We start from the raw sequence: 27,471 nt of genomic DNA on the forward strand, positions 1-27,471 counted from the left end.
GAGTATGTCTAAAGACAGATAGGAAACGGCCCTAGTATTGGTTAAACGATAAACAAACTGGTACCGAGCTAGATTGTCCAGTAGGTGGCGCTGAATACAATATGGCGTCTGCCGCCCACAGATTAAATATACCTGTCATACTTTTTTATGATCCGTTCCTTTTCATGTATTGCGGTTAAAAATAAAACTATTGAAGTATCAAATGAAACTTTATTGATGAAATATAACATGAAATATTTTGTTTACGAAAATCAATAAGCATTAAAACTATTGGATTTTAAAAGATTACAGTTACTGTTGTGATTACAGTAGGTACATTGTTTTAGTTTTTACATAATGTACTCACGGCTTGACATTTGTATGTAACTCATACAAAATAAGTTGCGTTATGACTTATAGTAAAATAGTTTTTAATGTTCTCCATAAATTCACACGTTCACTCTCACTTTGGTTCTGTCCAATCCAATAGCCACTGTAAGCAGGCCAGATCTACACGTTTCTCACCACCTGTAAAATATATGAAATATTTGTAAATTAAGAGCAAAAAGATGCGCATGTCACCGCAAGACTGTAATCTCCTACATCATCTACATTCTACACTAATATTATAAAGAGTACAGCAGATGAACAAGTGATCTGTCTTATCTACCATACCTATCTTACTGTCTGTTTTGTTTCTAGATTTGCACTACTTTGTTAAATAAAATTAATTTACCTTGTCAAATGTGTACTTGTCAATCAATTACATGTACATTCACAGAATCTGGATTCCACCAATCTGTAATTAAATAATTAACTTTTATTTGATCCTAGTTGAAAAGCATCAGAGGATAGTGTTAGAATCATTTTGAGGGTGTTTTAAATTTTAAAGGTACTTACCAAATGTTCTTATCAACAGAAGTTAATATTCATCTAATACAAATCTTCCTAATTTAATGCATTTATGTCATGGCATAACTTGTAAATGAAATGAGTTCATCGTTTGTAATCAAGCATTCTTGGTCTGGTTTTATTGTTTATATAGGTTTCTTCTAAACTTATTTGAATAGGAAGTAAAGGTTGGTTCATCTGGATTTTAAGTAACAGTTGACAATAATGATCAGCACCGGTGATTCCATAGCAAGCACTTTTATTGTAATTGCAGCTTAACACCTTATAAGTTCGATATTAACCTGAAACAAATAGGTACTTAGATTCACTGTAAAAACACGTATCATCATTCACTGTGTCCTGCAATCTATGCCTGCAATGTACCTACGTGTATTGTATTTTGGGTCCAAACTCCAAAGTATGTTGTTACTCCATGAAACGATCCATATTTAGTTTCCATTGATTTAAATGGAGTTATTAATGATATTGTAATGAAGATTTAATCCTTTGTGTGGTTCAATACTTGATAAAACATGATGTTGCTGCAAGCTGCAATAACCTTTCTCGAGTGGATATCTTACTTGAGAGAAATTTCTTCTTGAAACAAACATCAATCCAACTGGCAATCCATGCACATGTAGTTCTTATTAATATTGATTGAGAAATTATTGATTTTAGATAAAATTTGTTTAAAGAAAAACACGTTTTTTCGATGAAAATTTTTGACGTTTTTTTTTTTTAATAATGTCAGTTGTCACAGTTGTAGACTTGAGACGGAACTAAATTGATTAAAGTGAAAATTACGACTTTGAATTAATATACTTTTAAATAAACATTTCATTTATAGAATGCAAATAGATTCAATAAAATAATTTATAAATAAAAGTTGAAGTTGTAATTCGAAAATGTTTACTAACTTGATTCCAGACACGCAAAAGACCATTGCCATTGTCGCATAAAGGACAACTATAAAAAAAGTCACTTCCTCTCGGAACTGTCAAAAAAATTCACTCTCTATGGAGCTGTCAAACTCTATGGCGTTTCCACCCCGTGGTCTGGACGCGGTTATTGTTTTTGCGAGTAATTCGGGTTGGATCATAATAAATACCCTTTTAATCGGGCCTATACATCAGGACAGGGAATTTCATTTGTTTGCGCATTGAAGAATATTAAAAATGAGTTCCCAAGAGGTACGAATAATCTTTGAAATAACCTAACAGTACTCAGTGATTGGAATGTTTTGTTTGCAAGTATTAATACATTTCTGATGTTAAATTCCTACATTTTAGGAGTCTACGAGGGTTACGAGGAGATCTCTCAAAACCCTCCAGCATACAGCCAGTGATCGTGAAAACTTAGTGGGTAGACCATCAAAAAGTTTGAAGCATCAACTCTCTCAGGAACCTTCTGTGTATGTTACATAAATTTAATCTTAATTTGGCAATATTAGATCTCAGATTAATTGAATTGTATTTTTCTGCAGGGATATTGAAGTCAAGCGTAAGAATTTGTCAACCAAAGAAACCCAAGCAGATCTAGACACCAAAGTGTCCATTGATGACCTTACAAACCCGGAAGGTGCCTCAGAGAAATACTGGAAAATATTAGCTGAGAAGAGACAGTGAGTACTTATTTGTTACAATATTTCAGTGCACTATGATTGTACATTCTTATCCAATATGCCATTCTTATAATTAATATAATTTTCAGACAAGCTTTACAAGAAGCACTTGATGAAAATGAAAAGCTGCTTAAAATTATTGATGACCTAAAAGAGGAAAACAGAGCAACTAAGCAAATGTTGGAAGAAGCCAACAGCTTTATTGAAGTTGTAAAGGTAATATCCTTATTTTACAAACACTGAAATAGTAAATTTTGCATGGCATTTTAAATACCATGATTTTACTTACTCCAAAAGAAAAATTAATTTCCATGTTTTACTTTTTATTATTGTCATTTAATTTCTGTATTTATAATCTTATCAGTGAAGTAGCTGTTATTTTGAGAAATAAAGTCCCTGTGCTGTGTCCAATTTACAAGATTTAACGAGTTCCCATGAAACTTTGTATGACAAATGAGTTGGAATAAATATGTCAATGATTACCAACACGTAGTGTGCCATTTACTAAACGCACAAATTATGTCCTACTCAATACTATTTGACAATAATTGAAACTTACATTCCAGGAGGAGTTGGCCAATGACAACAATGACACAGGCATAGACGTGAACGATGTCAGCACTGCTGACGAAACTGATGATCAGTCTAAACCTGAAACTGATAATAACTAGTGATTAGTAAAAGCACTGAAAATAATTAGTTTTAATTTTCTTACTTTATTTAACTTTTCAATGAACTGCAGGGGCAAAAAGGTATTTTCATGTGAAATGAAGCTATTTTATTCTGCCCCTTTGTTGTCTATTTTATTTTAGTTAATAACTTCTTATTTGTCACCATAGATGACGTTTTAGAACCTCATAACATAAAACTTTAAGTTTGCCAAAGTATGTGTAATAACTTTTAATATATTCACTTTTCAATAGTTTTCATAACGTTTAAGACTAAACAAGTAAGTGCCTTACATAGTTTTTATTATTACAATAAATCTATTCTACTTAGCCTCTCGTCTATTGCAGTTTACTTCTTTTTTGTTAAGGTTTAATGTTGTATGAATGTGCACTTAAATAAACATATTTTGAAATAAATACTAGATAATTTTTATTTTTACAAGATAACTAAAGAATTATGTCATTAATTTTGCAGAATGTGTGAAGTATCCACTAAAGAGTAACTAACTCTTGGATTAACAAAATAATACACCCATTTATATTTTAATTATTGAAGTGTAAAATTAGGAAAAATTTAAGCTTTGATGAATAAAAGTAATATATTTTATCAATACATCATTTATTTATTAAAACTGCCAGACATTATTATTACTCAGGTACACAACCATAAAAGGGCTATCTTGAATATATCACCTGTTGTGTAAAAATTTTATTGCAAGGTGCTATTATATTCATGATTGACCTTTACATTTTTAAAGTTTCAGTGTATGAAAATGAGTACAACATTTAGTTTTACCAATACTATTGGATTATATTCTTAATTCAGTCTATTTACTATTCATTCATAAATACTAAAAGGCAAGTTCAATTGAAAGTGTAAAAGTATAAAATATGGCCACAATGTCATAAAAATCAATTTGATAAAAAATGTTATGTCTGGCCTTTTTTCAAGAAGGCCTTAAACTGTTCATTGAATTTAGATTCATGAGTCCAAGGCATCAGATCAGGGTACATGCTAATGTGTCTGAACACATCAACATCTACTCGTTGCGGTAATACAGTCCTTACTTTTTTATTTAGACAACCTGTTGCATGAATGTAATGATTAACAATGAGAGTATAAATAAAGTTTACATATTTGTAGTCTAAGTTGTCGGTGGTGTTAGGTCCATTTGAGTCACAGGATCGAATTTCATTCAGGTACCCTGATGTGATGATGGGTACAACAAAATCAGCCTGAAAAAAAAGAACTTGTTACATAACTTTAAGAGATAACATGACAATTGATTGTGTTATTACTAATATTGGATACTGAATAGTAGGAACTAACAAGCGAAAATCACCACATGTGCTATAAAATGACAAAAACATTCACGTCATATTATAAATTATTCAAGTGAAGTATAATACCTTTTCAAAATATTCTCTTATGAATTTTTCTGGGTTCTGATAGACTTCTTCTCTTTTGTCACTTAGTGTTATAACAGTAACTGGTGCCACATCGATCCAACCCTCTACATAATCTTGAATATTCTGGGCTGTCTGGTGACCATCTTCCGTAAAAGTCAAAAATAATATTGGAGTGTCATTCTTATTTTCCTTGTCAGCCTTTTTTGGTGGAGACCTTGGTTTGGGATGGTTCGGTTTTTGAGGATCTTTATCTTTGATCACAATATTTTTATTCAATGCCAGTGGTAAATCATTGGGCAAATTCTTTGTTAAGCTTATAATTTCCTTGGAACCATTAGTTTTGCCATTACTTTGATATCCACTGTCATCTTTATTGAAACACTGGGCTAAGTTCAGAAACGGTTCTTCAATACTCTTCAGGATGTCATAGCGGTTGAGAGTCACAAATGCATCTATAATTTTATCTAAAGTTGCCTTTTCATTCTGCATGTACACTTTTAGCACAGTATCAACTGGGTCATCTTTGACCGAGTTCTTAATGTACTGAAAACATAAAAGAAAATTTTTATTACACTAGTTACTAGCTACTAGTAGCTAGCTACTTTCTCTTGAAAGTGTCCGTACACTTATAAGCATTATGTTATGTTATTCCATAAAGCATTATGTTGAAATATACTCACATCTAAGTCAGACCCGGCAATTTGTAAACAATGACCAAGGTCAAGCCATCCATTCTGGGATCCACCCACTTTCTTTACCAAAGTCTTCCAAGCTTCATAACATACAGTCCCCATCTTTGATTTTGTGTTTCTGTAGTATAACAAGCTTGTATGTAGGTTGTGCACTTTAGTGCTAAGTGACTTCAATTCAGATATTTCTCGTGATCTTTCTTCCAACACAATTTTTTCCAAAGCTAATGTGTCAACACTCACGTTGTCTGCATCATCGAAATCACCTAAAATATCCCTGAAAACAAAAAATGCACCATGTATAGTAGGTACCACGTAAATACCACGAATCCCTAATTTGTTCAATGCGTTTTAGAAATCTGGGTTAATGGTACTTACATCGTGGCAATTAACTACTTATCCTAAAATTAATTATAATTAGTTAATTTAAACAAAAGATAATCATCGTTTCCACATAAAATTATCACAGATGATTCGCATTTCGCAGTGAAAAATTGAGGAAAACAATTCGAAAAATAAAAACGCAACAAGTGACGTTAAATGTCAAATTCTTTTTTTTTCCTATTCCTTTTTACAAAAAAAAAGATGACTTCTATGACTTTTTGGCTCAACTTAATACTTAATGCCAGTATTTCCTTTGTCTAATATTGGAAAAAAAGATCGATTTGGTTGGCGGGAACTTTTAAAAAAGTTGTTTTCAGTTAAATTAAAATCACAAATCGTGCGTGAATAGTTGTAGTTGTGCTTAGCGTTATTGATTGTGGTTTTAAAATATATTATGACAGAAAATCTGTGAGTTTAATCTTTGAATTAACTACTACTTTTCATTATTTGACTGAATGTATTTATAAAGCTAAACTTTTATTCACTTTATTTTGTATTAGTGCTAATTTCACTGATATCCTGGGTGATGAAGATGAGATAGGCGATTCCCAGCAGTCGCAGCCACTATCTCTTCCCTCTAGCACTGATTCACATCCTCAAGTAAGAAACAATGAACTGAATAAAATAATACGGCCTGCTAAAGGTACTGGACAATTCAAGGAATTTCGAAGTGTGGAAGAAATAGGTAAATAATAAATTATTTGATTTAACTTGCTTTGCAAACTCATGCCACATTAATATTACTATGTAAATGGTATCTTTCAGTGTAAAAGTGAACTAAGTAGGTATTGTTTTCTATGTCCAAAAATAATACTTGGATTTTATCATATTTTTTACAGATACCAAATACAGAGAAGTTTTTTCTTACCCATTCTTCAATTTGGTCCAATCAAGAGTAATCGAAGATGCTTTATATTCAGGTCAGACTTTATTTTTTTAAATCCGTAAGTCCCGAAAAGTATCAATTACTCACTAAAACAAAGTTTTACTCTTCATAGATAAATCACTGGTGGTATGCGCACCCACTGGCTCCGGTAAAACGGTGGTGTTTGAAATGGCCATAGTTCAGCTCCTGATGGAAATGGAGAATAATAATAGCGCCGAAGATTTCAAAATAATTTATAGTAAGTGTCCTTATTAGCTTTATTTCTCTTTATATGGGTTTCTACTGAAATAAGCCTTTATAAATAGAGTTAATGTCTTAGCTTGAAAAATATATTCTTTATGCAGTTCTTAATTTATCTGCTATAGCTGACCCGGCGAACTTCGTACCGCCTTAGCGTAGAGATTTTCTTTATATTTTTTTCCGTAAAAACCTTGTACAGAGTATTAGAAAACTACAAAAAAAAATCAGCCAAATCGGTCAAGCCGTTTTCATGTTATGTCGTGACAACGGAAAACGGGTTTCATTTTTATATATATAGATTCCATTAAAAGCCTAGGCGCAGACCACCGATTTTTCGGGCAGTTGATCAGTATGGGCATGTATGGAAGTGCGCACATTACACCGATTGATTTTTCATACAAATTAGAATCAGGCCCAACTATCGGCCGACTAAGAATCGGTGGTCAGCGCCTAGATCGTATAAACTTTTCTTGCAGTGGCGGCGTAGCATGGGTTGGCACTCGGGGCGGCGATCACCCCCCCCCCCCCCCCCCCCCCCGTCACAAGTCCTATGGCACCCTATACCTACCTACAGATTCAAGATTGAAAGACAATCGCACCCCCCACCCACCCCCCTCGTATCATGACACAATTCATGACATAGACCGCAGATTTGCCATGCAGATGTGCCAGTGAATACTAATCTGCGCGACTTGTGTCACCCCCTGATGCTTGGCACCCGGGGCGGACCGCCCCCACCGCCCCCCCCCCCCCCCCCTTACGCCGCTACTGTTTTCTTGCTTTATATTTTCTCCCAATCTATCGTATATTTTATTTTAAAAGTGGCCCCAGTAAAAGCTCTGTGCACGGAACGTTTGACGGAATGGTACTCCAAGTTCACCAGGCTGGGGCTTCTCTGTATTGAGGTCACTGGCGACACTGACGTGGACTTCACGCAACTTCAGGCCTATAAGTAAGTTTACTGACTATTTTACCAGGTTCTTTTTGTCCTCGGTCTAATACTTGGTAAAAAGGTTAGAGCTATGATGACTTAAGGATTGGCTCTTAAAAGAACTAAATGTTAGGAGAAGGTAGGTACATTAGTACATTAGTTAGCTCTCCCATTATGAAATAAATTGTTAGGTATGTACTAAGTAGACTGTCGTTTAACACCTCATCATGTCCTAAGTTAAATTAAATCCACCAATATATTGGACACTGGCAGAGAGATACCTAACATTCCAAGACTTGACTACCTAGGGTCATCAAGTAGAACACTCTAATGCCCGTTTTCACTATCAATCCCTAATTTTAAGTGACCCCTATGGTAACATTAGCAGGAATTGTTTTAATAGGAGTCACTTAAAAATTAGAGATAGATAGTGAAAACGGGCATTAGAGTCTCAACAAAAGATTCGATTTCTTTTGTCGCTCTATCCTGATAAAGGCGCAATTTTAAGTATTGTGTATTGTCGATGATACTGAATAAACATTTCTTCTTTCTTTCTTTCAATTCGTTCACTCAGGATAATAATAACCACACCAGAGAAATGGGACATGTTGACGCGAAGGTGGAAAGACCACCGAGGCCTGGTGGAGATGATCAAGCTGTTCCTGATTGATGAGGTTCACATACTGAACGACGAGACTCGCGGGCCGGTTCTTGAGGCAGTTGTCAGCAGGATGAAGACAGTTCAGGTAAAATTGGCGTTATGGAAAGTGGTACCTTGACTCTAATAAGTATAAGAAATGATAAGTACCCTGACCCTTGTTAGTGATTACCGTGTTTTATACACCACTATGATGTATACCTACTCGTAGATAGTATAAATGAAGCTGTGAAATGTTAAGCTTTTTATCAACTTGTTTGATTCTCTACCTACTTAATATAGAAGGAAGCATCCAATTAAACGGATTTAGCCATTAAAGGGTAACAAAAGAATTCTGCGCGTTCGCAATCCAGTGATGCCTGCATTGCAAATCTCCGTACATGGGCGATCTGAGTCCACCGTTTTTGTTAAAACAATTCGTTATTTAGCATAATTAATTAACGTGATTGACTAATCCATTAAGGTAGTCGATGTTAAGATGCTTTATGTTGTAAGGTCGTTAAATACTTATTAGTAGATCCAGTTTATGGATATCTAGAACTTTGACTTTCTCACATATTTGCCTGCATAAAGTTCAAACTTTTAAAGAAAATGTAGAGCACTGAAATAGATTTGAAGCTCACATTTCATAATGAGATACAAATATTTTCATTATAAAGCACATGCTTGATAGGATATCTAAAAAGCTCGTTAAATAATATTTTATTTATTTATGCTCCAATACTACTAATGAGTAATTGTTTTATCTTACGTTATGTCCTTTGATTCGGTTTTAAAGAGTGCAGCTCAATCGGCCCATCGAATAGAACAACTCCAAAAGCAGTACCAAAATATCTCAGAAGATGGCCGCGAAATGAACCCAAATAACTTTGAAAATAGGCACGAAATAAACGTAAAGGCCGTTAATTCGGCACCTATGATAAGATTCGTAGCCGTCTCGGCTACGGTCAGCAACCCTGAGGATGTGGCTGCCTGGTTAAACACTGAAGATAAACCAGCTGTTTATTACAAGTAAGTTAACAAAGTTAATGGTAATGATAGGGATAGTCATCCCTATCATTAGTTCTCCACTCATTTATCCTGGGCTCCTGGAGAAATAATAAAGGATTTTATACCTATAAAGAGGGCAAAAGGTAGTTTGTTACTCTTTAGTAAAAAGTACCACTGTGCACTCGTACAACGCCAAAGTGTGTTTCAGATTTTGTTTTGTTTTGTTTTATTCAGAAATAGAATTTTATTTAGCTTACAAATTACATAAACTGCATAGATTCAGTGTTTGAATCCAGGTGCGTGCTTTAATGTTAATTTACACTGGTGCTGAAAGTATATTAATTTGTACGTATTTTAGTATCATATTCTATGTTCAGCAGTGGACGCCCTAAGGTTCAAAACCGAACCTTCTTCAAAACCACTATTTTTCTAGAACATTTTAGCCATGAGTTTTGATTAATATGGCTTAAGCTAAGTTCGGTCCTTTTCTGCCATCTTCACAATAACTTCTATACCTTTATAATGTCTAAAATCAAGGAATATGCTTTGCATTCGTCCTTTCAAATAGATTTGGAGATGAGTGTCGTCCAGTAAAGCTGAGGCGCGTAGTAGAGGGCTACCCTTGCCCGGACGGAACCAGTATCTTCAAGTTCGACATCATTCTCAACTACAAGCTTTGGCCGATCATCCAGAAATACCATGATGGAAAACCCACTTTGGTAAGTTGAGATGAGTGTAGTCTTGCTTTTATTGAACGTGGACGGGAATTATTTTATTTCGATATTTAAATCGTTTTCGGACTCGGAGTATAAATTGAAATAATGTATTTTTTAAAGTGTTGGCCATGATCTGTTAAAATATGATGCTACATCTGAGTCAATATGCCAAACACAAAAGGTATTTTTGTCTCTACTAGTTGACTGGGAGAGAGAGCCTCGAAGCTTCTAGTCCGTTATTTGTGATATTTATGCTAAATAAGTCATTATGTACGATCCCTAAACTTAATAACCAAGTAATATCTATGTAACCAAACTACCTTTGCATGTAGCCGGGTTATATCATCCTTTGTCACGTATTTTCTCAGCGCAATGCTGACAATATCTTGTTTCTCCTGAGACAAATATGTGACTTATAGTTTTTGAGAACAGATATTTTGCAACACAAGGAAGAGCGTGCTACTGACTGCCGAAACCTTATCGAAGGAGATCACGATTACGTTCAGTCCCGAGCAAAAGGCGAAGCTCACTGCGCTAGCGTCTACGATTAAAACTAAAAAGTTGCAGGTAATATACATGAATTAACTTGTTATTTCTTTTTCTTTTTTGTAGATAATTTGACATACGATTCACATGAAAGATGTCGCCATAGCACGATATTTTACAGGATATTTTACGAATAGGCCACCTAACAAGATGTCGATGTCGCGTGGACTAACGAACGATTCGTATTGCATTATTGTATAGTTACTAAACCTATAGATTTTCCATCCATAATAATTATTCTCAGTACTATCAAGTATGTTACTCCACGTCAATAGATTGGTGATAACTCTATTCCTATTAAAAACTGACTTAGCTGATTTTTCTTGTAAAAATCTTACTTTCTTACACGAGATTATGTAAGGTGCTTTATTTTGCATGATGTGTCGTAGTCTGTACTTATAGTTTAGGACTTCCCAAGCAGACAAAAATTCTTTTTCAGTCCTTGGTACTGGCCGGCGTGGGATGCCATCACGCTGGAATGCTCTACGAAGAGAGAATCTACATAGAGCATGCATTCAGAAACGGAGACCTGCCCATACTCATCACTACCACTACCTTAGGTATTTTAGCATAATAATACTTACGAGCTGTTTTAAATTATGTACCCCCTCCCTCCATATCATGACATGTCAGGGGCCGGGCCATCCTGCAAAATTACTCTAGATGCGCCAATGAGCTGTGTGTAAAACTCGGCTAAGTGCGATTAGGATTTGCTACGGAGGGTTTCGTACCATACTGAATTAACACCATGCACTTTTATTCTGTTTCACTTTCGTGTTCAAAACCCTTCAGTTCGTTCAGTCTCAATCATACGAGTAATCGAATTCTGCGCTTTGTTGTTCCGTAATAATTGAGTCTATAAGATTTGCACTTGACTTTTTATTTGTGTTTATTAATTCTAATACAACATAAATATTATTTGTTAATTTAATATGTATTATCTTTGCAGCAATGGGTGTCAATTTACCAGCTCATCTTGTGATAATCAAGAACACTCAACAGTACGTGAACGGAGCTTACCAAGTAAGATCTCACACTCTATTCTAAAGCTAATTGAAATAGTTAAAGAAAAACAACTTGTGTATAAATATCAGTAAACGTGTGTACTGAAAATCTGAGGAACCCAGGAATTTTTATTTCGATTACTCAATATAAGCCTTGAGATTTGGCTTGACATACCTAAGTAACGGAACCCCTTGAAACTGAACATATATGAAACCACCAATGAAAGTTAGCAAAGCTTTCATTTGTGGTTTCATTCAGGCTACAGAATGCAGCGGAACGATTGTAATGGTGGACCTCTAGATCGATTCCAGGGTTCCAGGAATATTTTTTTACGTCCCGAAAAATATAAAAAGGAATATTTTTTTAGGAATACAGCATCAGTACCGTCCTTCAAATGGTGGGTCGCGCCGGGCGGCCGCAGTTCGACACTGAGGCCACTGCTGTAATTATGACGAGGCAAAGGGATAAGGTACGTGGATTATGTAATCTAGAATGTCTACTGGTTGATCAAGTAGTTACCTATTTTGTGATCAAAGAAAAAAGATCTTACCTATCAGGTAATGCTTAATAGTCTGTTTTTAGTGACCATCAATAGCAAGCTGTGTTTTACACAGCGTTAAAAACCTAACTAGAGAAAAGTAATAAAACAACAATAATTATTATTTATAGTATTTTATCGTATACAAAAATTACATGCGGTAGAAATTCTTAAAGTTATTATTATTATACAAAATATCAATATTACGTTAATCATAGTTTTATAATAATGGCAAAAATGGCCTCCACTTACTCACTCTATCTAATCACAGTTAATGGTAACATCTGAAATATTATCACTATGCTACTCTTATATCGCCGATCAATACTGGTCGATGTAAAACGTATGTACTTCGTAAAGAAATCGTCAGCTGTATGTATACAGGTTGTGACTATAACTTTATTTTTTCGGTAACTTTTCTTGTACTATGCAAAATGTTTGATTTTGGTACTTTGTACAAAGACAACTAACAAACTTACAGTCTGTTACTATCTATACAAATGTTATATTATTATTATCATAAGATTATGTTTTGTCGCTTACCAAATATCTAATGGTAAAGCAAGAAATCATAATAAAACCTAAAACTACGGCGTTTAAACTGACTGCACTATGTTAATCTAACTTGTCCTATGAAATGCTGCGGCGGTCGTTATTCGTTATACAATTTAGTCATTTAATTTTGATGACGTCACAAAAAGGTTAATTTGGAGCTAATATTGTATGTACATTATAAATCCAGTCTTATGGCCTGATTGGAGAGTTTACTTTCCTTTGCCGAAGGGGTTCGCGTTTTCCTCGAAGGTGATTTTGGGGACGAATCCGCTTTCGCCTTCGACCGTGTACTCGACGGTCATAAGCCTGCCGTCGGGAAGGAGCACCCTGTAGCCGCCGATGACCTTGCCTTGCGCGTCTCCCGCTTCGTTGGCGCCGAAGTAGAGAGCTTTTTCTTGGTCTTCCACGTCGTATTTGTACTCGTACTGTTAAAAAAATGTGTTTAATTAGTTACGCTGCAATGTAATACGATTGATCAGCCTTCTTTTCCTAGTTTGACATAACTTTTTAATTTTTAGAGCCCACATTCGGGTCACAGATTTTATTTTGGAAGATATGGGCATTTCTACGGGGACGACCGATCGACCTACTGGGGCGAAAAAAGTACCTTTAAAATTGAAGTACGGACTTGAAAAAAATCACACGTATTTATAGGACTCTTGACTTGATGGAGAGCATATTTAGAAGACCGCCAGGTTTTACATCTCGCCTTGAAAAAATCCGAAAGTTCAAAAACGGGCGAAATTTGGCGTAAAATGGAGTGTCCGGTTTCCAGAATTTACTCGTTTTTGCTTCATAACTTTTGAAATAATAACTTCCCCATTATGAAACCCACATTCACAGAACAAGGGATAGTTAATAAAGCTATATAAATGAGTTTCTTTATTGCAAGTCCTTGGGTTTTAATACAGTAACACATTAAAATTTTGTCCGACGTGTGTGCCTCAATTCCGTGATTTATACTTTTGTGCTCCTATATCACTAACAACGCACAATACGAACACCCACGCCTGATTCCCATAAACTAGCAGTTGCACTCGAGTGGTCGAGCAGTATAAAAGAGGGATCAGTCGCTTTGAGAAGCATTTTTCAGAGGTTTGAAATCACTCAGAATTTTTGGTCACTGGTCATTTCTCAAACCGGTGTGCGATATTAATAATGTTCATGAAGTATTTAATGAGATTACTGCTGAATTAATTAAGTATTTAACTGATATCTGCCATTACGTTTGGTAGAAATCGTTGTAATTTATAATATTTTCGAGTAATTTGATGAAATGTGATTTTTCCTCCATTCCGTGGATCTCAATTCCGCGGAATATGGGGCATCGAATTGAGAAAACACGTACACCGAATTGATATTAAATGAAAATAGATACTTTTATTGTGCTATAAATTGTTTGTGTAACTTAAAATAATAATGAAATCAATAGAGCATAATAATAGGGTGAACTACCAATCATTGGACCGTACCAGTCATTGGACAGAAGACAATAAAACTAATTTTTTGAGGTTTCATTAAAAAAATACACTACTATTGCTATCTTATTAAAATAATTCTTCCAGGTTCTTCCCTCGACCTTCACCAGATCGTCGGTCTACCTAGTGGGGGCCTGCTCAATGGTCCGTGGTTTCCACTCGACAACTTTTCAGTCCCAACAGACATTATCTGTACGAGCTATGTGCACCCGCCCACTGCTACTTGATTTATGCAATTTTACGGGCTATGCCGGTCACTTTGGTTCTCTTGCCGATATTCACATTTCTGATTCTTATTAGGCTCATAGTAAGCGACCAAGTTTCACATCCATACACCATCACTGGAAACACACACTGGTAGAAGACTTTTGTCTTAAGACGCTGCGGTATTTCAGACGTAATAGCGAAGCTTTCCGATCGATGCTTGAGTTGAATTCAGCGATAGACCTCTTTCTCAAAGTTGGAACTAACTATCTGGACTCTTGTCCCAGGTATACACAATTGTCAACAACTTCGAGTGTAGTCTCCAACCTTCAGAGGAGTGGGTGCAACACGGACATTTGACATGATTTTTGTCTTGTCCATGTTCATTTTGGGACCCACTTGTTGAAAGGCTCTACGGAGGCCATGACTCCGATATCATCCCCGATATCACGACTCCTTGGTCTTCTGTATAATCTGCCGTAGCGTACGTATGTACCATAATACTAAAGCCTTTTCGGAAACAAGCTTGTTTGGAAGACTGGAAGTCGTCGAGTCTGCGAGCGAGATGATTCGTAAGGACTCTCGAAAACAGCTTGTAAACACGCCTCATAAGTGAGATGAGTCTATAATGCTATCACCACACTTCTGTGAAATGCCGGAGGCGTTTTTTCTTCGAGAATGACAGAATTGAACTACTTGTGTAGAGCCTTTAGTACCGGCGAAGCTCAGCTGTAACACCTGGTGCCTTGTTGTATTGCAGCTATTTAAGTGCCATTTTAATCGTGTACAAACTGACGTCCGATATAAATATAATATCTTCGGTATAGTGTCAGGTCAATCTAGCTTTTGGGTTTTGCAATATTTGTTTTATGTTTCAGGTTAAGAATTAATAAACAAAGAGACCCTGTGTTATGTATTTATTTGTTTTATTTAAATAAAATTAAAATAATATATAAAAATTAAGAATTAATTATAGGTCCTTATTAAAAAATTAAACATATTGATTAGGATTTTTGTTTTATTCCATTGGTATTTCAGACACATAAACCTAAAATGAACCATCTAACTAATAGACCAGCAATCAGATATCAAAACGTTTTAAGTATTTATTATATTAATTATTGAAATACATTAGGTATTTCTTCATAATGTCATCAATTCTAAGTTTGCGGAGCGATTTTTATATTTGGAGATTCATTTCTCAATTCCGTGATTCAATTTCTCAATTCGGTGCTCTCTCAATTCGATGCTTAACATTTCTCATAAACCACTTCACAATATTTAGTGACAATGCTATTTTTACATTCAGAATGAAATAACATTTATTTTTTTGTATTGAAACTACTTAAAAAACTAAATATACATTTTAGCACCGAATTGAGAAAAAATACACCGTACAGTAGAAATGCCCATATACCCGTTACTGTAACAAACGAATTCGGCACCCATCTACTCTACTAATACTGGATTAAAACTTTTATACATATAAATGCAGCGAAGCAATCACGAAGCTAATGCCCGTTTTCACCATCAATTCCTAATTATTAAGTGACCCCTATGGTAACAAATAACAGGAATTTTGTTTACGGGCATTTCTACTGTACGGTGTATTTTTTCTCAATTCGGTGCTAAAATGTATATTTAGTTTTTTAAGTAGTTTCAATACAAAAAAATAAATGTTATTTCATTCTGAATGTAAAAATAGCATTGTCACTAAATATTGTGAAGTGGTTTATGAGAAATGTTAAGCATCGAATTGAGAGAGCACCGAATTGAGAAATTGAATCACGGAATTGAGAAATGAATCTCCAAATATAAAAATCGCTCCGCAAACTTAGAATTGATGACATTATGAAGAAATACCTAATGTATTTCAATAATTAATATAATAAATACTTAAAACGTTTTGATATCTGATTGCTGGTCTATTAGTTAGATGGTTCATTTTAGGTTTATGTGTCTGAAATACCAATGGAATAAAACAAAAATCCTAATCAATATGTTTAATTTTTTAATAAGGACCTATAATTAATTCTTAATTTTTATATAGGTATTATTTTAATTTTATTTAAATAAAACAAATAAATACATAACACAGGGTCTCTTTGTTTATTAATTCTTAACCTGAAACATAAAACAAATATTGCAAAACCCAAAAGCTAGATTGACCTGACACTATACCGAAGATATTATATTTATATCGGACGTCAGTTTGTACACGATTAAAATGGCACTTAAATAGCTGCAATACAACAAGGCACCAGGTGTTACAGCTGAGCTTCGCCGGTACTAAAGGCTCTACACAAGTAGTTCAATTCTGTCATTCTCGAAGAAAAAACGCCTCCGGCATTTCACAGAAGTGTGGTGATAGCATTATAGACTCATCTCACTTATGAGGCGTGTTTACAAGCTGTTTTCGAGAGTCCTTACGAATCATCTCGCTCGCAGACTCGACGACTTCCAGTCTTCCAAACAAGCTTGTTTCCGAAAAGGCTTTAGTATTATGGTACATACGTACGCTACGGCAGATTATACAGAAGACCAAGGAGTCGTGATATCGGGGATGATATCGGAGTCATGGCCTCCGTAGAGCCTTTCAACAAGTGGGTCCCAAAATGAACATGGACAAGACAAAAATCATGTCAAATGTCCGTGTTGCACCCACTCCTCTGAAGGTTGGAGACTACACTCGAAGTTGTTGACAATTGTGTATACCTGGGACAAGAGTCCAGATAGTTAGTTCCAACTTTGAGAAAGAGGTCTATCGCTGAATTCAACTCAAGCATCGATCGGAAAGCTTCGCTATTACGTCTGAAATACCGCAGCGTCTTAAGACAAAAGTCTTCTACCAGTGTGTGTTTCCAGTGATGGTGTATGGATGTGAAACTTGGTCGCTTACTATGAGCCTAATAAGAATCAGAAATGTGAATATCGGCAAGAGAACCAAAGTGACCGGCATAGCCCGTAAAATTGCATAAATCAAGTAGCAGTGGGCGGGTGCACATAGCTCGTACAGATAATGTCTGTTGGGACTGAAAAGTTGTCGAGTGGAAACCACGGACCATTGAGCAGGCCCCCACTAGGTAGACCGACGATCTGGTGAAGGTCGAGGGAAGAACCTGGAAGAATTATTTTAATAAGATAGCAATAGTAGTGTATTTTTTTAATGAAACCTCAAAAAATTAGTTTTATTGTCTTCTGTCCAATGACTGGTACGGTCCAATGATTGGTAGTTCACCCTATTATTATGCTCTATTGATTTCATTATTATTTTAAGTTACACAAACAATTTATAGCACAATAAAAGTATCTATTTTCATTTAATATCAATTCGGTGTACGTGTTTTCTCAATTCGATGCCCCATATTCCGCGGAATTGAGATCCACGGAATGGAGGAAAAATCACATTTCATCAAATTACTCGAAAATATTATAAATTACAACGATTTCTACCAAACGTAATGGCAGATATCAGTTAAATACTTAATTAATTCAGCAGTAATCTCATTAAATACTTCATGAACATTATTAATATCGCACACCGGTTTGAGAAATGACCAGTGACCAAAAATTCTGAGTGATTTCAAACCTCTGAAAAATGCTTCTCAAAGCGACTGATCCCTCTTTTATACTGCTCGACCACTCGAGTGCAACTGCTAGTTTATGGGAATCAGGCGTGGGTGTTCGTATTGTGCGTTGTTAGTGATATAGGAGCACAAAAGTATAAATCACGGAATTGAGGCACACACGTCGGACAAAATTTTAATGTGTTACTGTATTAAAACCCAAGGACTTGCAATAAAGAAACTCATTTATATAGCTTTATTAACTATCCCTTGTTCTGTGAATGTGGGTTTCATAATGGGGAAGTTATTATTTCAAAAGTTATGAAGCAAAAACGAGTAAATTCTGGAAACCGGACACTCCATTTTACGCCAAATTTCGCCCGTTTTTGAACTTTCGGATTTTTTCAAGGCGAGATGTAAAACCTGGCGGTCTTCTAAATATGCTCTCCATCAAGTCAAGAGTCCTATAAATACGTGTGATTTTTTTCAAGTCCGTACTTCAATTTTAAAGGTACTTTTTTCGCCCCAGTAGGTCGATCGGTCGTCCCCGTAGAAATGCCCTTACAAATAAGTCTGTTATTGTCTAGAAACTCTTTTTGTTATTAAAACTGATATTTGGACTGCAAAATATGAATTTTATCTTGCTAAGCGTGGCAAACTGAACGGAATTAATTAAAATGCGAATTTGTTAATTCATCTAAGTTTTCCACTATTTCCCATGCAGTGTCTAAGCTTGTATTGTTTATTGTTCTTATGGCACTGTGGCTTTATAAAATCTAAATAGTTTGTTGAACGGTGCGAAAAGTAATTTCAATTGTTAAGAGGTTTTGGTGGAAATATGAGCATTGAATTAACCTCGGGAAAATTACCAAATTCAATAATAGGCGAGCTAAGTTTCAGTAGCGTCAACACTAAGCACCGCAAAAAAGATTCATATTGTTAACCACGTTACTATTGTTCGATATTTGGTGATTACTTGTGGCATTTTTTGCGCTTATTAGTTTTTTAAGGATACCCTTCCAAGTCCAACTATTAACTACCGGGATACCGATTAATAATAGCATTATCTTTTGCATAATCATTAAGCTCACCTACTATTTCGTAAATTAGGCTTTTTCATGTGGACGGGATTTGATGAAGATGGATTACATATTATGGATAGTTGGATAGTTGTCTACTATTTAATTCATGATTTTCAGTGTGTTTTTCATTCATGTTTCATTCTTTAATTTACATCAGAGATCATGTGATTGAAAGACACACCAAAACGTCAAAGCAATATTATTATTACATATTTTTTTTACAAAAATAAAAATATACCTTAACTAACATTATCAGGGAAGCTTTTGAAGTTGTTCAAGTCACGTGAAATTTTCAAAATAAGTTATGTGAGAATACATTTAAACACAAAGGACTATTTTTCAAAATTTCAAGTCTAATAGAATTTCTCGTGTGAAAATCGGCCAAGGTGATTTGAAGGTCGGTCACATTCTGTAACGTCTCATTCATTCGGGGTTGTGTTTCACATTTTTGGTTACTACGTATTGTACCGCTTGTCGCACCACTAGCGCTAGGTGTTTTCAGTCTCAATTTAACTGATTACTCGTAATAGAAACCAATAAATAAGTAAACAGTAGCATATGTTACTTAAGGTGCTTTTCCGGAAAATCATTTTTCTCTACCTCTGAAAAATTCTAATTTTACACATTTTATTTGATATAGGTTTATTTATTTGTTTAAAATCTTTACACACATAATAAACAGTGGTACAACAGATTACTCACAGACTTCTGCAAAAGTCATTTTACCACATGAAAAAGCTTGAGCTCCGCTCGCTTGAGGAAATCTCATATAAACATTTTGGTAAAAATGCAATAGTTAATTCTGTTCTACCAAATGAAAGGTGACATGAAAATAGAGCCGTAATTGAATTTCCAGACCTATGATTATAAAATTGCTATTGTTTATGTTAATTGTAATGTTACGTCAAGAGAGGTTTTATTAACTGAGCATGACATCGCATGAGCGTTTTGCAAGCTCAGTTTAATTCTTATGCAAAGACTAAGCGTTTCGAATCTGGAAGTTAATTGCGATGTAGATGAAACTTAGGTAATTGTTCTTTAAATGTTTAGATTAAAAGTTTTTCGCGTTCAAATCGGTGCGTTTCAATTAGTATTATTATAGTAGTGCAATTAATCGAGATAATAGTCAAAGAGCGCACACAAAGGCGGTTGGACGCAATTGGCTCCAATTAGTGGGTTTGCACCGCGAATGTTCACATCGTTAGCATAATAGCTTGATGTGCCGATAGTGGACTGTTCGCCCGCGGAGTGCGCTATGAATGAACAATACGGGCTGGAAAAACAACAGTCACGTTGGGCTGCTGAGTTGAGCCGCTATCAGCGATCGGTCGACCTGCCTTGGATATGAGCGAGCCATAAATTTCGCATGTGCATCATGTAAAGGGCAAAGGCAAATTGATGCCGTAAACAGGATTTAGCACACATTTATAGAATCGCAATCGGCAGATCCTTTTAATAGTTCTTGGAAATAAAAGGTATTATACCTACAAATAACATTCATTTTAGATCGACTGACTATTTGTATGATCCTTGAAAGCAGGTATTCCTTTTTAGATTATCTTGTTTTAGTATGCTAAAATAGGCAAATAAAAAGGGCCAAATAAAGTTTTCTTTTCTTGAGTTTTGTATCTCAACTTGGAGCTTACGAACAGTAGCTGTTTAATGCAGCGAAAGTTTATATTTGTACTTATATCATTTTTTAGGAATTTAACTCATATACTCTTATAGTCTATAGACTTGTACCTTTATGTAAAATGTATCTACCTATGTGTGTGAGAAAAGCAACTGAAATGCCCCATTTTCTGCACAAGCCTCGCTCATTTCTTATGCAACTTTATTGCACTACAAATGTTGTTTAAATTAAACTTTAGTTTCCGTATGAAGATGCGCCGTCTCAAATGTCGCAATGTAAGGTTCTTGCGTCTAAATCTGTAGTCGCAACTGTAGGTCAAAGGTATGCACGTTTTGTTTAAATTATGGCCGTGTGCATCCTTAAGACCCGCTTTTAATGTTAAGGCTGACAACTTTTAGTTTAAGACCCTTATAGGCAATCGTTTGTATATGGATTTAATAGATAATTATTAGTCTGAATGGGCAAAAACATGTTTTCAAATTAATGAATGGTACAATACCATAAGTCAAAATTACTAACACGCAACATGTCCAAATCATTCAGTTAACTGGAAGTCAAACAAATAAATAAACGCATTTACACTTGAAAAATATTGCCCTTTAGTTTAAAAGCTGTTTTCGCTAAATTATTACTTATCTTTGTTTATTTTAACGTGATTACCTATCCTACCTACCTATTAGGTACTCACTTGCGTAATGGCAATTAATTTTAAAATGTCAGCCTTTATGTTTGGGTGTTTGTCATCAAATACTTTATCCCTGATTTCGTAGTTAGGCTAAAGTTAAAGTCGACATTAACTTTGAAATTTATTTTTGAATTATTGTTATACTCAAATAATGCACGATAAATTATAATCAGTAGGTATTCCTAACCTTGCGGTGTGCACGAACATAGTTTACTGTGCAGTGATGCATAATTGTTAAATGCGGTTTAAGATTATGTATACTTTAATCATGCCATAGAGTTCTTCAGGCTTTTATCCTATTCTGAAACATTGTTTCGTGTTAAAACAGACGTTTTATCGCTGCAACCCCTAGGAACATTGGAACTTTAAATTTTGGAGTGGTTGCAAGTAGGTTTAATTATTACCTTACATGGTAGAAATCACGTATTCACGAATCATGCTTTCAACAGCTTTTCAACACGGCTGGTTTTTCTTTAAAATTAGTATTATTGATTGATTACCGTTAAAATAGAACAGTTAAACGAAGATAAAAGGTGTAGAAAAAACAATTGGTGGGTTTTTTTCTTGGCCGCTGTGTAATATTATAAGTTCCCTGAAACAATTTAAGGCAGTGTAGGTACTCACCGGCGTGGGCGGCCCGTTATCCTCTTGCGGTGCGGGCGCCGCAGCCGCCTGCCGCACGCTAACGCATACGATCGCGAGCGCGCATACTATCCATTTTCCTGACGACATCTGTTAAAAAAAGATATATTATGTTTAGTTAAACGGATTGATAAAATACTTTTTATGTCCGTTTTCGCCATCAATCCCTAATTTTAAGTGACCCCTATGAAAACAAAATTCTTGTTATGTGTTACCATAGGGGTCACAAAATAAGGGATTGATGGTGAAAACGGCCATTATCAATTTACTCAAGAATGCCCTTACAGTTGAGACGCCGCTACTATTTATTTACTTACTACATTCTTTGTAAGTAGGTTACTATAAAAGTAAATATTTTTTATCACTATGGTAAAACGCTTTACAGTTGTAAATTCTTATTACCTAGTTAAAAAAAAAATCTCGCGCAAAAAATCCGCGATCAAAAGCTTCTACTTTAATAAAGTAGACTACTAATAGCTGAAACCCATCAAAGATCTGAATCTCTCTGATTATTGTTCTCTAATCTACGAGTGTTGCTGGTGCTGTCATAATATTATCTTTGCGAGGGCAATTTCCATCTCGTGGACATAATTTATAAGTTTCCGTAGGTCTCTGCGTCTCTCATCATAACAATGAGTGATTATCCACTAATGCCGATAAAGAATGCCGTCTTCGATTATCCAGTACCTACTCAATAAACAGTGATAAAATTATTTATAATGAGCTGTAAGATTGAAGGCTAAATGTCGATGGCTAAAATCCTAAATGCCTTTTAGTCACGCAACAAAGTATCCTAACTAACATGGTAATTTATTTTCAACCGACTTCAAAAAAAGGAGGAGGTTCTCATCTCATGTGATTTCAAACTGTGTCTGTGGATAAACATCTTTGGAATCTAATAATTATTATATCACTGTTCTATTAGGAACCTTTTTGTAATGAAAAAGCTTTTTAAGGGTAATGAATTTGAAAATTACTTAGCAACATCAATGTTTTTATTGGAATTAGGTGACATAACTACTTTAAAGTTTGATTTATTCGTTAAAGACAATCCCTAGTAATAAAACTTAAAACCCCTATAACTACTCCTAGCACGGGTCTATAAAACAACCCATTAGAAAAACGTGTCATGCATTATCACAGTTTAACTTAGCAGTTTTATTTTATCCCATCTTGAACTTTATTCCCTTAGACATAAAAACTGTGTAACAATAGTACAGTGCATCTTTAGTAGTCTCTTAGTGGTATAATTAAAAAACTCAATTAATGATCTTAGCAATAGCGTGGAAAAAAGTAAAATACAAAACAGGTTTGTCGATAGATATCGATGATACGAGTAATGAAGTTTAATTGCGTTAATTGTTGATTAAGAGGTTTGTACATAATTAACTATTATTTTTATAGTCTCACGGTACTATGATCCATTTTAATTATTTAACATCTTATTTAAGTTAACACGACTGTTAAGTACTTAGCACCATAGTAAAGTCAAAATTTCTTTATTTGTTTAGACTAATAAATAGTTCTTACAAATCGTCATTTTGCTCTTAAGGAGCCTCTACATGTCTCATAATCTTTTTACCCTACCAGCGCTTCGAGACCAACATTTGGCAAGTGCTGAGAAGAAGCGCCGCAACAAACTCAGTCACCAACTCACCACTGTCTGCCGGTTAATATAAATAAATAGAAAAAGCAGTAGTAGGTACATTTGATTCAGGAGCAGTTCACTGAATTTACCACGCATTCTTGTATGATGTATCTTATAAGAATGGGTATACAAAATTGCGTGGCATATTAAACAAGGTAGTAACGTGCTAATATCTAGACTTACAGTATAGTAGTTTTGTATTGCTGTACTTATTAGGTAGTAAGATCCTCTGCGGTTGAGGATTACGGATAAAGCTCGCTTCCACCTTCGGTCTGATTACCAGTTTACATAAAGTGAAATGAAGAGCTTTCCTTTCGTGACGTATTAATATGGAAATAAAAATTAGTCGAGAAAAATTTCTTGAAAAAAATACACAAATGGAAAAATGACAATTTAACTTTATTTGACTAGATGGTAGGTATTATTTGTGACAAATTAAATTATGCAAGACTTCTTCTTGCGTAGTCATAAATCTTCTATAGCGTGCGCATATCCCTTAGCCGGTCGAATGAATTCAAATTCAATTTATCCACTCATTAAAATAAACAAAAAGAACGCGACTCCATCTGCATAAACCCTACCCAACGTTCTTTCATGGGAGAGGTCATTATTTAGTGGGAATGTGAACCTAATGACAATGTTGCAAAGGTCATAATTATAAGGACTGTACAAATAATTGAGATTTGCGTGATCGATTCCTTTGGGTTGGCTTTGTTGTGTGCCGCAATCTTGCACGGAGACGTGTGATTGCGCACTTATACGACGGTTTTTGCTAATGAAAAGCTACGGAATGAAATTATACCTTGTCACATTGTAAAGAGTTGCGTACGTTAACGTATTATTCGCATAGTGATTTTGTAAATCTTGACGTACGATTTGTTAAGATTCCTTTTGATTATTGAGTATTATGTCGCATATAATTTTTATTCCATACATGCAAAAGTATGGATTTACAGACTCTATTTTTGAACTCATTGATAAGCCTTAAATATTTACAAACTTATGACTCATGGTCGAAGTTCAGGCTGTAATAAATATTGAACATAAAAATCTATAACTTGATGCGGACGTCGAATCTGAAACGACACAGATTGGTGTGAGTTGTGCGTGAACGACGGTTAACAACATTTATAGCAATTTAATTAATGAAACTTAGCTTTTGCAAATAAAAGTATTGTCCAAATTAACGATAAAATTAGTTTAAAATGATGTTATGATCGTATTTTGTTTATAAATAAAAACCAGCTTAGGTCCGCGGCTTCACCCGCGTGAGTTTCGGTCTGTCACACATAGATATTACTAAAATACATAAAGTCTATAAAATCTTTAACGCATTAGGCACTAAGCGATCCAATAAAGTTTACAGCTACGGAACTTAATGGTAATTAATGATCTAATGATGTATGATATGAATAATCAAGCCAAGTTCATAATTAATTAATCATTTTAACGATGTACAGTCGACAACATACGAGTCTACAGATTTTTATTGCATTAAAGCACACAATTTAACCAAAGATACTACAGTGTTTATTTTGATATGCTGTCGTCTGTACCAAAGATTATTGTATAGCGCCCATCTGTCAACGCTGATACGATGTGCTTACAGAATATGTTGGGAATATACATCATACTATTTATTTATGGTTCATGTCTGTTAATTTTACTAAGTAATACCTAAAGACATTTAAGCTTAATTCTTTATATTCAAAGATTTTATTAAATCAAAGCTTTTTCATTTGAACTTCCAGTTCAAAAGTAAAAGCTGGTACGTAAATAAATACTATTACTCTTATGAAAATGGTAATTAAATATGTATGTATTAAGACTTATAAACGAAACTCGATGCTTATATGTTAGTTGTAGCACAGTTTTTAGCGAATTTACTCTACTAGAACAAATGAGGTCATCCAGATGTTCATATTTGACATTGAGCTATTAAACTTTATTTGTAGTGGAGTCTGGGAACGTTTTCAAGTATTTTTTGTTAGCCACTGACTTACAGCGCCATAAAGTTTGGAAAACCGGCACTAAAAATGAAATCCGAAGTATGTAGGTCCCTATGGCAACACTACAAAGTGGTTTGCTCAATTTTCTACGATAATAGTAAGCTATAAATCAGTATCACAAGTGCTGTAGATCTAGTTTCACACGTTTTTCAAACGCGATCGGCAAACAATCATATAGATTTTCGTATCTAGAGAAATATTATTGTAAATAAGACATAACGGGAGCTTAACTGCGCAAATCAAAAATTGCCTAGAGGCTTTTTATGACTGTCGTGTGTTTTTAATAATGAGATAAATATTTAATTCATTTATAACTGCTTTGTTTCTTAATAATTAAAATATAAATTTTCGTAGAGTTGTAGCTCGTTGATGTCGTTTGTATGGGAAGGAAATCTAATTTTTCAAGGTATTTTAATTACTACGAAAATTAGTGTACAATATATGTTTTATTTCTTCTGTTAAGCAGAACATTGTGATTACGTCTTAATACAAGCCAATATAACATGTATTTATGTATTAATTTTAGTATTAGCTATGTTTATTTATAATGACCACAAAAAATTCTTTTTCGAAATTTGGCTAACTGTACTTAGCGTAAGCTTTTGGTATAACCACAGAATAATAATAAGTACTACGTAATAACATTGTTTTGATTTTTTATATTCATTGCCACTTTTTCACATAAGCCGCGTATTCAATCAATGACTCAAACTCATCTCCGTCATACATGACCGATCACAATCACCGTTAATTGCGCGTGTGAACTCACCTTTACACACGGTACACAACACAACACAGAAACACTGGCGGAGTGTCAAGAGTGGTGGGCGTCTGACGACTGGTAGCGCGCCCCGACTTCGTCCCTGTCTTATATGCGCACCCCGCGAGTGTTGCAATGTCGCCCTATCGAGATGGGCGTCCCTTGCCCCGCGACATGTCGATACGTGAACCGGTGACATGCACACATCACTTACATTGTCTTAATCAGCATTGTGAAGATGCACAAAGAAGAAGATTATTTTAAAACCTTTGGAATGTTATAAGTGTCTAGCTCTCATCAATATGATGAAAAGGCTGACAATAGTGATTGAGTTTCTTTCACTACCTTTTTCTTTACGGCTCAAGCCTACATTATTATCTCAAAGCAATCAGCAAGTACAATTTAAAAAATATATACGTATAAAAAGCTCGTCTCCAAAACTATATCTATAGCTTTTGACTATGATGATACTCCTAGCTGAAGATTGGAGGTAACTGGTGGTACTTTGTTACCTTTTATTATTCATTCATGTGTAGATTTCGACTTGCATTACCTTACAACCATAATGATCCTTCATATGAACGTAGCCGATTTCAGCTACGCTGAGCTTCATGAATTATTCCCTGAAGGTGGTGTTTGACTATTTTTACTGAGAATCTTTAAAAATACAAGTTCACCATTTTTACATGTAGTCTTAGATTTATTATGAACTATAATAAGAAAGGCGCTGGATGCAGACCGCTACCAACCGTGCGATGTGGGTCATGTGGGGAGGCCTATGTTTAGCAGTGGACGTCCTGTGGCTGAAATGATGGTGATGATGAATCTGCGGGAAAATGAATTTTATTGAAATAAAATTACGTTAAGTGTATTTTAGTATTTGATGATAGATTTGGCAAAGCTGCTGAGAACACCTATTACGCCAGAGTTCATGGGTTCGATCTCCACACAATTCGACATTCGTGTGCATGAACATTATCTATTTGTAAGTTATCTTAGTGTAAAATGTGTGTATTTACATTTAATTTTTTGTCTGGTTCCCATAGTACAAGCTTTG

General features: G+C 34.9%; 4 protein-coding genes and 1 long non-coding RNA gene across 5 annotated transcripts; 2 read left to right on the top strand and 3 right to left on the bottom strand.

The window, feature by feature from the left end:
• Positions 1-196: 196 nt before the first annotated feature.
• On the bottom strand, positions 197-1,600 carry LOC135075730 (uncharacterized). Its single transcript, XR_010258101.1, has 4 exons — positions 1,259-1,600; positions 880-1,172; positions 716-778; positions 197-507 (listed from the first exon to the last, which is right to left on the bottom strand). It is a non-coding gene; the product is annotated as an uncharacterized LOC135075730 (long non-coding RNA).
• Positions 1,601-1,927: 327 nt separating this feature from the next.
• Positions 1,928-3,772, top strand: LOC135075726 (geminin-like). The gene is made up of 5 exons (XM_063970179.1): positions 1,928-2,060; positions 2,160-2,281; positions 2,354-2,491; positions 2,581-2,707; positions 3,058-3,772. Exons 1-5 carry the CDS (start codon positions 2,046-2,048, stop codon positions 3,160-3,162), a joined length of 507 nt encoding a protein of 168 aa, XP_063826249.1. The 5' UTR covers positions 1,928-2,045; the 3' UTR covers positions 3,163-3,772.
• LOC135075725 (uncharacterized) lies at positions 3,760-5,787 on the bottom strand. The gene is made up of 4 exons (XM_063970178.1): positions 5,637-5,787; positions 5,250-5,535; positions 4,570-5,112; positions 3,760-4,395 (listed from the first exon to the last, which is right to left on the bottom strand). Coding segments are annotated over exons 1-4 (1,137 nt in total). The 5' UTR covers positions 5,639-5,787; the 3' UTR covers positions 3,760-4,089.
• Positions 5,788-6,036: 249 nt separating this feature from the next.
• Positions 6,037-12,234, top strand: LOC135075417 (probable ATP-dependent DNA helicase HFM1). The gene is made up of 10 exons (XM_063969860.1): positions 6,037-6,050; positions 6,143-6,327; positions 6,641-6,766; positions 7,432-7,720; positions 8,274-8,445; positions 10,496-10,630; positions 11,049-11,169; positions 11,559-11,632; positions 11,982-12,083; positions 12,229-12,234. The coding sequence occupies exons 1-10, from the start codon at positions 6,037-6,039 to the stop codon at positions 12,232-12,234; spliced, it is 1,224 nt and encodes a 407-aa protein (XP_063825930.1).
• A 36-nt stretch (positions 12,235-12,270) lies between these two features.
• On the bottom strand, positions 12,271-26,510 carry LOC135075542 (pro-resilin-like). Its single transcript, XM_063969964.1, has 3 exons — positions 26,424-26,510; positions 21,980-22,087; positions 12,271-13,132 (listed from the first exon to the last, which is right to left on the bottom strand). Exons 2-3 carry the CDS (start codon positions 22,085-22,087, stop codon positions 12,917-12,919), a joined length of 324 nt encoding a protein of 107 aa, XP_063826034.1. The 5' UTR covers positions 26,424-26,510; the 3' UTR covers positions 12,271-12,916.
• Positions 26,511-27,471: the final 961 nt, after the last annotated feature.

The sequence above is a fragment of the Ostrinia nubilalis genome, chromosome 10, assembly GCF_963855985.1.
Source record: "Ostrinia nubilalis chromosome 10, ilOstNubi1.1, whole genome shotgun sequence".
Lineage (NCBI taxonomy): Eukaryota > Metazoa > Arthropoda > Insecta > Lepidoptera > Crambidae > Ostrinia > Ostrinia nubilalis.

What these genes read in the sequence shown, in the direction of transcription:
- LOC135075417 (XM_063969860.1), top strand. An exon ending in TCGAAGTGTGGAAGAAATAG is followed by an intron (nt 6,328 to 6,640) that starts GTAAATAATAAA and finishes TACTCTTCATAG; the next exon opens with ATAAATCACTGGTGGTATGC. An exon ending in GCAGGATGAAGACAGTTCAG is followed by an intron (nt 8,446 to 10,495) that starts GTAAAATTGGCG and finishes TTTTGAGAACAG; the next exon opens with ATATTTTGCAACACAAGGAA.
- LOC135075725 (XM_063970178.1), bottom strand. An exon ending in TTGCCGGGTCTGACTTAGAT is followed by an intron (nt 5,113 to 5,249) that starts GTGAGTATATTT and finishes TTATGTTTTCAG; the next exon opens with TACATTAAGAACTCGGTCAA. An exon ending in TAAGAGAATATTTTGAAAAG is followed by an intron (nt 4,396 to 4,569) that starts GTATTATACTTC and finishes CTTTTTTTTCAG; the next exon opens with GCTGATTTTGTTGTACCCAT.
- LOC135075726 (XM_063970179.1), top strand. An exon ending in CTCTCTCAGGAACCTTCTGT is followed by an intron (nt 2,282 to 2,353) that starts GTATGTTACATA and finishes ATTTTTCTGCAG; the next exon opens with GGATATTGAAGTCAAGCGTA. An exon ending in GCTTTATTGAAGTTGTAAAG is followed by an intron (nt 2,708 to 3,057) that starts GTAATATCCTTA and finishes CTTACATTCCAG; the next exon opens with GAGGAGTTGGCCAATGACAA.
- LOC135075542 (XM_063969964.1), bottom strand. Translation starts at nt 22,087, where the DNA reads ATGTCGTCAGGAAAATGGATAGTATGCGCGCTCGCGATCGTATGCGTT. An exon ending in ATAACGGGCCGCCCACGCCG is followed by an intron (nt 13,133 to 21,979) that starts GTGAGTACCTAC and finishes TTTTTTTAACAG; the next exon opens with TACGAGTACAAATACGACGT.